Source organism: Marmota marmota, unplaced genomic scaffold (genome assembly GCF_001458135.2).
Source record: "Marmota marmota marmota unplaced genomic scaffold, marMar, whole genome shotgun sequence".
Taxonomy (NCBI): domain Eukaryota; kingdom Metazoa; phylum Chordata; class Mammalia; order Rodentia; family Sciuridae; genus Marmota; species Marmota marmota.
This window is the reverse complement of record NW_026000249.1, coordinates 19,699,780-19,711,443: the sequence shown is the minus strand read 5'-3', so window position 1 is coordinate 19,711,443 and position 11,664 is coordinate 19,699,780. Positions and strand designations below refer to the sequence as shown.

The following is an 11,664-nucleotide window of genomic DNA, read 5'->3' as shown; positions in this document are numbered from 1 at the left end:
AAAAAAAAAAAAAAAAAAAAAAAAAAAAAAAACACTTGTGAGCACAAAACACCTTGGAAACCAAGGAACACAAATTGGTCTCAGCTAGATTTTCTTATATCCTGCTGGTGACCTAGGCATATTCTTCCTATGAAGTCAGCCCCAAACACTGTGGCTTTCATGGGTCTCAGTGAGACCAGGGAAAAATGGTCATTTGTTACTGTTAGCGATAAACAGTGGTGATAACCTGTAATCTGTGGTTACATGTCAATGCAGTAAATCACTTCTTTTCATTGCTTTGACCATTGTGCACTGTAGATATTTTAGCAAAAAATCTCGTGCTGACCTAGAATTAACCCTCCCAGCACAATTGACTTTCTTTAGGTGCAGACTTACCTGGAAAGTCCTTCATCTTTAAGTAGAAGCTGACCAAAGAATGGTGTGATATCAATAATGGTTTCCTCTTTCCACAAGTACCTTCTGTTGCCTGGGCAAGAAAAGTCAGCAAACACATAGAAGTTCTTCCACCATTACTGTGTGTCAATAGAGTATCAAGGTTGGGAGCTTGGAGTTATGTGGACATTATGGGGCATTTTTCCACCACTAACCAACTTTTGGTGTCTCCCCCCCCCCCATCATTAGTATGGAATGTAGAAGGGTTTTCCTTTTCTCTAAAGTCATTGAGGAAATCTTCTGACATCTACCTTCCTTCCTTTCCATATGTACCTCCATGAGAGTTCAGAAAACCTGGGTATCCTGCCATAATACCCAAAACAGGTCTCCATATCTCTGGTCTCAGTTTTTTCAACTGCAAAATGATTTTAAACATACTTTCTAACTGTGAAAGTCTGTGAATCTGTAAAAATAAATTATTAAAATCAGCTCCTTATTTGTGGCATACATATAAAGTTATAGAGTTATCTAGAATTATCCCTTGAATCTAGAAGGTTAAGAGGATGATTAGGCACAATCAGAGCTTCAGGAACCATTTGTGGGGTCCTTGTGCTTAAGCCCTCCCTCCCAATATATTGTCTGCCTTTTCTATACAAAGAAAATACTTCTCTTTTTTTCTTTCTTTCTTCTTTTTTAAAAAACATTGTACCAGGGATTGAACTCAGGTGCATTCAACCACTGAGCCACATTCTCAGCCTTTTTTAAAAATTATTTTGAGACAGGTTCTTGCTAAGTTGCTTAGGGCTTTCTTAAGTTGCTGAGGGTGGCTTTGAAGTTGCAATCCTCTTGCTTCAGCCTCCCAAGACAATAGGATAACAGTGGTATGCCAGTGTCCCCAGCTATACAAAGAACATTCTGAAGGGCCAGTCATTTTTATCCTCTCTCCACCCTTTCTCACCCCTGCCAACCATCAGGCATGAGTGATGCCCTTACATGGTCCTATTCTTCAATAGCATCAAAGCCTGTAGCATTGTCTTCTATTAAAATATTTTTTGTAAGAGGGCATATTATAATATTAGGCTTTTATATTTTTATAGCTTTTGAAATATATCCCTTAGTGAATATACTAAAGGAGGTGTGTGTGTGTGTGTGTGTGTGTGTGTGTGTGTAGATTTCAAATGGAGATTTATAGCTTGAGGAAAAAGGATAGTTTCACACATTGTGTCTGTTGGTTGCTTATAGAGGCTTCCAGAAACTGCTAATCATTACTGTATATAAAATTTCATTAAAAAATCACATTAGCCTGGTACAGTGACACATGCTGTAATACCAGCTTACTCATGAGGTGAAGGCAGGAGGATTGAAAGTTTGAGGCCAGCCTAAGCAATTTAGGAAGACCTTTTTTTCAAAGGAAAAAAATAAAAAGGGCTTGGGATGTAGCTCAGTGGTAGCACTCCCCTGGGATCAATCCCCGGGAACCCCTGCTCTCCCCCCAAACCCCCCACAACTGCATGTATTCTTTGAGATGCTCATTTTAAGCAGGAAGTGTATGTCCATGTGGCATTTGAATTCTCTTTGTCAACTTTCCCACCTCCTTTCAGGTCGTCCATAGCATGAGCTGTGTATACCCTAAATAGAAGTCTTTTAAAAGTTGTTCCATGAAAGCAAAATTCTGTTTGATATGTTTGTTTTGGGTAATGTGGTCTTCAGCCTTCTGTGACGGATTGTTCTTATGTTAAACCACATCCAGTTTTAGCAGAGCACACTGCATAGTATTTCTCTCGTGTGTCATCTTCTGCTCCTGTTATTTCATAGCAATTGCCTTGCTCCCCCTCTGGAGCTATTTATACTCCAAATTTTCTGTTCTGTGTGTTACTCATTCACCTGTGCAGAGATAAGAGTAGACCCAATAAAATGAAACTCACACAATTTTGCTGTTTGTTTCCATCACATGGGTACATTAGATTCATAAAAAAAAAAAAAAAAAAGTGAGCCTGAAAGTTCTCACTTGTTAGTTCTTATATCCTTGGATCTAAAGCAAACTATTTAAAATGATTAAAGCAGAGTGACCAAAAATAAATAAATAAAAAAACCTTCAAACTACCCATAGCTACCTTTAGTATATAAAGAAACATGTTAGCAATATTGGTATTTGAAAGAAATCCATTCCTCTCCTCCAATAATGGAACTGGTATGCTGTATTCTGAATGTTCTCCTGACCTGCACTTAAAAATGTGCCCTCTGAGGAAGTCAAGCACACAGAAGACAGGATGAAAAGTTTCAGTCTTTTGTCCCTCCCATGCAGTCCCTATTTGACTTTCCCCTCCTTAGATTCTCCTGCTTCTTTTCCTCTACCTGACTCCTTCTCAAATCAATCTCCCAAGTTCTGTTCTTATCTGCCAGTTTAAACAATCTTAGATTCAATGAAAAGAGGTCACTTTTTTAATCTTCAGAGTATAGTCGTGCACTGTATAATGATGTCAATAATGGACAGAATATGTGTCAGTGGCCCAATAAGATTATACCATCTAGTGATGTTGTAGTCATCTTAATTTGTGTAAGAACACTGTATGATGTTCACACAGCAAGGAAATCACCTAATGGGGCTTTTGTTCAGAATATATTACTATCAGCTGGGCGCAGTGCGGCATACCTGTTATCCCAGTGGCTCTGGAGGCTGCAGTAGGAGGATCACAAGTTCAAAGCCAGCCTCAGCAATTTAGCAAGGCCCTAAGCAACTTAGTGAGACCCTGCCTGTAAATGAAAAATAAAAAGGGCTGGGGATATGGTTCAGTGGTTAAGTGCTCCTGGGTTCAATCCCTAGCACATGTACAAAATAATATATCCCTGTCATTAAGCAGCACATGACTGTAATTTAAAACAAAAGTGGCTGGGTGTACCTCAGTGTCAGAGCACTTTTCTCACATGTGCAAGGCCCTTGGTTCCACCCCCAGCATGGCCCCCAAAAAAGAAAACAAAAAAGAAGAGGGCCTTTCCTTCCATAGGATGGGTGTTAATTCAATAGATTTTAGGGAAACTGGTGGTCTATGAGGACATAGAGTTTTGGGGTTCAGACCACAGCACCACTAAGAGCACAAAGTTTCACTCATGGGGGTGAAAAACAAAGAAAAATACCTCCTGCTTCTGCCACCAGGTCATGATCCCAGGAAAACTCTAGAACTTTTTATTTTCCTTTCTCAAAAGAGAAAAATGTGCACTACTACATAAGTATTAACCACTGTTTTTGGTTTTTTTCTTAGTATTTAATTAGAAGTGGCCACAAGTAACTGGTAAAATACACGATATAGTCCTAAATTTGCATTTCTTCATTATTGGGAAAGCTGTTTACTGACTAGAATGACCTGTGTTTATCTGAAGTTGCTTTTATAATTGCCGTGCCCCTTCCCCTTAGATATCTGAGAGATGTACTTAATTATTATTGATTCTTTGTCTCAAAGGACTGAGAATTCTGACCAGTGCTTATGTGTTTAGGGGGGTAAAATAGCAATGTGTTGCATTTCCACTTTGGTTAATAAATTGGCTTTAGAAAGAAGCATCTTTTTTATGCACCTGGGAATAAAGCTTGTGATTTGCTGATGTTGGACAAGGTTGAAGTTTCACTTTTGCAAAAATTTTGTCTTTTAGCATATGATTAAATATTACCTCAGATCAAAGGATCCCCCACCTTACCTTGGAAGTTCTTGGAGGACTTGAAAAGTACATTGTAAAGTATAGTTTGAAGGTGAAAGGAGAAATAAATGTGCCTTAGGCTTGAAAACTGGATGTAATGTGTAGTTCCTTTCATTTGCTTATAGAAAGTGTTAGTGGAGTTGATTATTTTTTTAGTTGATGTTAAGGGAGCAAGGAGATGCTGAGATGACTGCTATTTCAAGGAGAGAAATGCTTAATGACTATAAATGTATAGCTAGAAATAGAATTTACACAACCTTAGCCATACAGATTAATCTAACTGACCTCCTCTAATACTATCACAAGAAAGTGTTGTCAGGATCTCTTTGAAAATCTCTAGTATAACATTGTTTTGCTTATTCAGGTGGAAATGGCTCTGTTGGCACATAGAAAAGGCTGGGTCCCCTTGGCTCTCAAATAACCCCCTATTATAGTGCAGGGAAGGAAACTGTCTCTTTGCCCACATCTTCACCCAAGACCAGTGAGAGTTGAGAACAACCTCAGATTCTGAATGATGAAACTAGAACACCTTTGAAGATTGTGGAGTTCAGGTCTGGTATTTACTACAGGGTACTAGGATTCTGGTATTTACTATGTTGGCTAGGATTCTCAAGGGAAAAGAAAGGACTTTAAAAGGAGTGTTTTATGTTTTGAATCATCTGTGATTTTATGTTTTTACAGTGGATCTCTTGAGCTTGTCAGCTGCATGTGATGCTTTGGACCAGCACAACCTCAAGCAAAATGACCAGCCCATGGATATCCTGCAGATCATTAATTGTTTGACCACCATTTATGATCGCCTGGAGCAAGAGCACAACAACTTGGTCAATGTCCCTCTCTGTGTGGATATGTGTCTCAACTGGCTACTGAATGTTTATGATACGTACGTATGGCAAGTGTTTTGGGGGGCAGTGTCATAGGAGAACTAGCTTACACAGTGGTGATGGTGTAATTAGTATTACAATAAGGCCCCAGAAGCTGTGGAACTAATGTTGTCTCTGTGATAATTATTTCTGCCTTTATATGACTGGAAAAAATATTTTGATAAGCTAGGAAGTAAGAGCTAGGATGTAGATAGCTCTCAGATTAGAAAGCAAATAAAACCATGAGATACTCATGTTTGAAATAGTAGAATGAGTCACTGTGTATCCACTGGTTCTTTCCCTTTCTCACCAATGTCTTCTGGAATCCTCCATCCACTTTGGGGTTAGTCCCTCTCACTGACAGTAATGATTATGTTCCTGGAGATGCTGGTATACCTGTCACCAGATCAGAATTTTCTCAGCTAACATGTAGGAGAATTTTGCAGATTATGAATTGAGAATCCAAACACAATGAAAAATAAACACCTTAATGCTGCACCCTCACCCCCTCAAACTGAGGGAGATTTTGTTTTGTATTTTATTAAGCTTTTACAAAGTCTCAGCTAGGGACCCCCATTCTTCACTCTTTCTCAGAGAGCAATTATTTCTTTTGGATTGTCTGCAGGAGATATCTCCAGTTCTAATTTTTGTCTTTGGTTCAATGAAGACAATTGAGGAAGGAAGCAGAAGAAATTGTTCTTGATTTCCATTGAATTCTTCTTCAACCTCAAAATTATAACATGTCTTCTCATTTTACACATCAACCAGAACATTATTCCTACTTGAAAATCTGGGAAGGTTTTATTGAAAGGAGATGCACATCAACCATTCTGCCTTTTGCTTTTTTTGGAGACTTCTACCACTTCCTTCATTAAGATTTATACTCTTTTCTTTGTTATTTTGATAAGGTGTGACTTTTTAAATTTCAGGGCCATCTAGCTATTTGGTTCATAATTATCTACTAAATCCTTGAACATGTTGGATTTTTAATTGTGGATTACATTTACATTTATTTTTAGGAGGGTTTGTACTCAGATCTTCCCGCAGATATATTTTGGCACCCTTTTCTTGGCAGATGACATGTGAATGGATTTTAAATATATGACTTTTATTCTACCTTCATGAAAATTATTTGGGGATAATTTTAACTCTTTGAAGACCTGAGTTACTTTATTTATTTGTTAAACTTTGATTTGCCTGTACTTAAAATAGAAAAAGATAAAAAAAAAAAAAAACTTCCAATGATAGGAATTTTGTTAATGATTAGGGTCCAGTATATCTCTTTACCAAGGGATTTAATAAGTTGTACTTGTTGAAAATAGAATATATTGGCCACCAAAAATATCAATATCTGAGGCACAGTAGCTTTTCATAATCAAATAGGAAGCTGAAAAATTATTGAACGAGGGGCTAGGGATATAGCTCAGTTGGTAGAGTGCTTGACTCACATGCACAAGGCCCAGGGTCCAAACCCTAGCACCACACACACACACACACACACAATTATTGAATGACATTTCCTACAAAATGAAAATTTTTTCATTTTTTTCCCATAAATGAAATAAGCTTGTTAATAAATTTGATATGTAATGCTTTATTTCAAGTTTCTTTTCTTTCTTCCTTTTTTAAAAAATATGGTGCTGGGATGGAACCCAGGGCCTTGCATATATACCAGACTCTACCAATGAGCTACATCCCCAAGCCTATTTTTTTTTTTTTTTGAGACAGGGTCTTGCTAATTTGCCAAGGCTGATCTCGAATTTTTGATCCTCTTTCTCAGTCTCCTGAGTGGGTGGGATTATAGACATGTGCCACTGTGCGCAGCTGTATTTCAGCTTCCTTATATAAAATGAAAGCTCTTATAGAGCCCATATTTGAATGCTATCTAATAGAATGTATCATATTTATAGATATTATTATTTGGGGATAAACATTCATAATTTAGTGTCATGTGGCCTGGAGTGATTAATATTCTTAACAAGGAGTAATTTGATGAAAATTTGAGAGTGTTGAAGAGAGCAGAGAAGTTATTTGCTGGTAATTTTTTGTCTTTAGTAACCAAAGTAGGTAATTTACTTTAGTAACCAACATAGTTTAATGCGTAGTTGTAATTCTTCCACTTAATCCAAAGTAGGCTCTTCAGAGGTGTAGATTGATATATTTTCCCCTATTTCATGCAGAGCTACTCTAATAATTCAAATAAAGCTTTAGGAATTAAAAACTTGGTAAATAATTTAGTTGAGAAAATTTCCATTGAATTTTGGATCATGAGCAAATAGATGATGAACTCAAGAAAAGTTCTTAATTTTTTTTCTTAATTTAAAAAATATTTTTTTAGTTGTAGATGGACACAATACCTTTATTTTGTTTATTTATTTTATGTGGTTCTGGGGATCAAACCCAGGGCCTCACACATGCTAGGCAAGTGCTCTACCACTGAGCCACAACCCCAGCCCTTGATTTGTTTTTAAAAATCTTAATAGACCAATGGTCAGTAGAGTTTCCAAATCCAGGACATTTTTTTTTTTAATTAGAACTCTTTACCCTCTAGTAAAATATCAGTAATTGTTTTCTGGTTTGATTCTTCATAATAGGGGACGAACAGGGAGGATCCGGGTCCTGTCTTTTAAAACTGGCATCATTTCTCTGTGTAAAGCACATTTGGAAGACAAGTACAGATGTAAGTCATGTATATTAACTCTGTATTCTTTTATTGATGTTGGCTAATTACCCTAGTTCTAGATGGGAAATGACATACTGTTCTTATTTGACAGCAGGTTCCTCATGTAAGATGTAGAACTGCTTTTAGAGTGTCATAAAATTTGGTTTGTGCCATTCCCTGTCAAACATTAAATTGCAGGTATTTAAATAGAGAACGAGGATTAGCTTCTCCAGGCTGAGTATTATTTTACATTACATTGACTGTGCCTGAATGAAACACGTGTTTGTAGGGGATAAAGTCTGATTTCCTAACCCTTTGTATAAGTCAGAAAAATAAATGTGAAAGTTTAATCCCTGCACTTGCCTCATCTTTGGATTCTTATTTAAAGAATACTATCTGGCATTCAAGCTCAAGAAACATTGTTTATTTTATAATCATCTTACTGCAAGTTGTACTGACACATCCAATTCAGTGACATGACTAAATTTTATTGTTCCAGAGACAGATAGCTTGCCATTTCTTAAAGAGTAAATACCACCCTACAGAATTTTATTTTGATTAGCCATTGGGTTCTTTTGCTTTGAAAAGTGTAAATCTAAATTAAAAGCAAATGCTAGAGGAGTGATGGTTTAATGACCAAGTGACCACCCATTCCTATTGTAAAGGATTGTACTTATTTTTCTCCTTTAAATACTTGTAAGAAGTCTTTTCAAGAGGAACATTAAACAGTCTATCTTGTCTTCTGCCTTTTCCCCTAAGGCCTAGCACATGTGGATGAGATGTGCTGAGCTTAAGAACAGACAAGAGACAAAAGAGACTGAATCCTTCCATAGCCACTCTGTGTCCTTGTACTCATTTCTCATCAAAATACATACACTGTTTCCAATTCCACTTTTATGTAGTTTCTACTTGGGTTTTCTCATCCTAAGACCCCAAATAAATAAATAAGTAAATGAAAATAACTAAACAATTTTTCTTAACCCTTTACGGATTGTTTTGGATAAAACATTGTTTCCTTGTGCTTGCTGCCTTTAAATATTGTAGCTACTTATTGCAAGGTTTTTTGGTTTTGTTGAGTTGGAGGTCTTAATGTTTTACCCAAGCTAGCCTTGAACTCCTCGGCTCAAATGAACTTCGTCTCTCAGTCTCCCCAGTAACTGGGAGGGCATATGCCACCATGCCTAGCTATGTTAGTTTATATTCTGACTTTACCCATGGCATGGTACCAGTGCATTGTTCATACTAAATTTTAATTGTCAAAGGAGCTTTGATCTTCTGTTTCCTATAACTATTAACAGAGAACATTTTGAGATAAGTGGAAAAAATATTAATCTTCGAAGTAAGATAATTTTTTATTTTGCAGAAAAATGTGTATGTTTTAGAGAGATGCTAAAAAGCTGTGCATGTTGTTTCCATTTTATTATTGCCACTTTAGCTGTCTTGTTAAAATATTTAATTCCATAGAGTGTGCTTATGGGTACAAAAAACTTTTTAGGTTTTTTTTAAAATTGGCATCTTCTATGTGAATATAAAGTATGATTTAAATAATTTTGTTTATGCAAACAAAACATACATTATTAGTCTTTGATATGTTCATTCATATTTTTAGCCACGTGTATTGAGCATCAGCTTCAATCTGATATTCCTGTTCTGTTCTAGAAGCTTCTGGCACACAGTTGACTAAGATATGTTCCTTGCCTTCAAGGGAACATCAATTTTTAATAAAAAGGAAATAACATTAAATCATTGACGGTAGAGCAGGATATGAGTTAACTATAAATAGGCACAGGGTTCCACTACATACATGATGGAATAGAAGCTCAATGATCTTTTAACTCCATAAAGAAGTCCCAATTTTTCTACATTTTTGAATTTCTGATGCTTAAAGGAGATGATGATGCTTTGGACTAGAGGTTGATTCAGGGCCTTATGCACGCTAGGCAAACACTCTATAACTTAGCTATATCCCCAGCCTTTTCTTATTTTATTTTGAGACAGACTAAATTGCCCAGGCTGACTTTGAATTTGCAATCCTCCTGCGTACCTGGGATTACAGGCATGTGCCACTGTGCATGGTCATATGGTTCTTAATGCTAAAAACTTTATTATAGTTGTTACGTCCTTTTTATGTACATATAATATTACCCAAAGGATTGTGTTTTGCCTTAGGAACAATTCAGGCATTAAGATCACATTTAAACTTAAAATTCCTTGCAGGGTTATAGTTGATTTAAAAGTTGTCATCCTTCACATACACATAGTGATGATTAACTTCATCTATAAAAATATGTCTAGATTAGCATAAATTAGAAGTAAGCCCTCTCTGTGGGAATATTGACTACTCTTGAGAGTTGGCACTGAAGTTGAGTTGGACATTAGGTTTCATTGTTGCAATTCTCTTCTTCTTTTATAGACCTTTTCAAGCAAGTGGCAAGTTCAACAGGATTTTGTGACCAGCGCAGGCTGGGCCTCCTTCTACATGATTCTATCCAAATCCCAAGACAGCTGGGTGAAGTTGCATCCTTTGGGGGCAGTAACATTGAACCAAGCGTCAGAAGCTGCTTTCAATTTGTAAGTTATTCACCTTCTTAAGTAACATATTTATTCTTTGTTATTTTAGAAGTCAATTTTTAAAATGTCACCAAATTTCAATTTCTCACATTGGCTTTTTTGAAGGCAGTAGGTACAGGTTTGGGGATTTTTGAAACTTTGGTAGGAAGTGGCTTCTGGGACTCTGGGTTTGGGACATGAATACAGTTCAGAGAAAGGAAAAGAAATTGCCATTTGTAGCAGGGTTACCACTGTTACTAAGTTGCTGGGAGAAAAGGGAGTCTTCAGTGTTTCAGTGAGCATAGAAAGAAATCTCTGGCCATAAAAAGCCTTTCAAAATAAGAAAATAGCCTTTGTAGGTGAGTCTTTTAGTCTCTCAGTTTTTCCTTCAATTCTGTCATAATAGCCTCCTTTTCAATGGCTGTTGGGAAAGAGTTAACACAGTTAGCATTTTTTCAAGAAAATCACTTTGTAGCTTTGAGGCTCCCTTCTGTTTCAAGATCTTTATGGTGGCTCCCTATAGTTTTTTTTTTCTAAGTGGGGGTGGTGTCATTGCTGGGCATGGCACCCAAGGCCTTCTACCCTATAGTCTTTTTCTTTTCTTTTTTTTCTTTCTTTTTTTTTTGGTGGGGGTACATACCAGGGGTCAAACCCAGGAGCACTTAACCACTGAGCCCCATCCCCAGCCTTTTTTTAATGTTTTGAGACAGGTTCTTACTAAATTGCTGAGGCTGGCCTTGAACTCACGCTCATCATGCCTCAGCCTCCTGAGCCACTGGGATTACAGGTATGCACCGCCATGCCAGGTGTTGTAGTTTTATAACTACGATCTGAGCTTTGTATTCTTTGCCAACATCTGTCACTGGTTCAACACACTACCACTTTTGTCCACATTTTGTCTTATCCTGTCCCATTGCCTTTTCTCTGTCCTGCCTTTTCTACTCCATAATTGGTATCCCAGAAACACCTCCTTCTTCCCACCTGAGGGCCCCTCTAATTCAGATTGTTTTTGGTTTTAGTAAGGAGGGTAGGTAGGTAGGTATGGTGAATATTTTTGTGCATTTAGCTCTCTTCTTTGGAGTTTTTCCCTTAGGATGCATTCTCCAAGAGTTGGATTACCAGACTAAAAGATAAAAATATTTTTGTGGCTTTTGATATTCATCACCAGATGGCTTTTCTTCAAAAGTTGTTTCTAATTGTTATGCCACCAAAATTAAAGGAGTAAGGTATTTGCAGGACCACATTATTCACAGTATTCAGATGTTATTGTTTTGATGCAAGGAGCTGTTTTCATATATGCAGTCTCAGTCCATTCTCATTCCAATGACAATGGCTAAGATTTACAAAATGGAACCAACTGTAAGAGCTAAATGGGTTAGACTTCAAGTCTTTCACTGTAGAATGGGATGAAAGTATAGGTAATTCTCTGGGCAGAACCCTGTGATTTTTCAATTTTTTTATATTTTTGGAACTTGGGATTGGACCTAGGAGCACTTAACACTGAGCCGTATTCCTGGCTCCCCCCCC

At 37.1% G+C, this 11,664-nt stretch overlaps 1 protein-coding gene across 1 annotated transcript in view; it reads left to right on the top strand.

Moving 5' to 3' along the window:
• Window positions 1-11,664, top strand: part of Dmd (dystrophin) — a 1,737,386-nt gene that overhangs the window by 1,648,327 nt on the left and 77,395 nt on the right. The window contains exons 58-60 of the mRNA XM_048796385.1: window positions 4,744-4,945; window positions 7,520-7,605; window positions 10,001-10,176. Coding sequence (XP_048652342.1) covers window positions 4,744-4,945; window positions 7,520-7,605; window positions 10,001-10,176 — 464 coding nt within the window. The remainder of the gene's footprint in view (window positions 1-4,743; window positions 4,946-7,519; window positions 7,606-10,000; window positions 10,177-11,664) is intronic.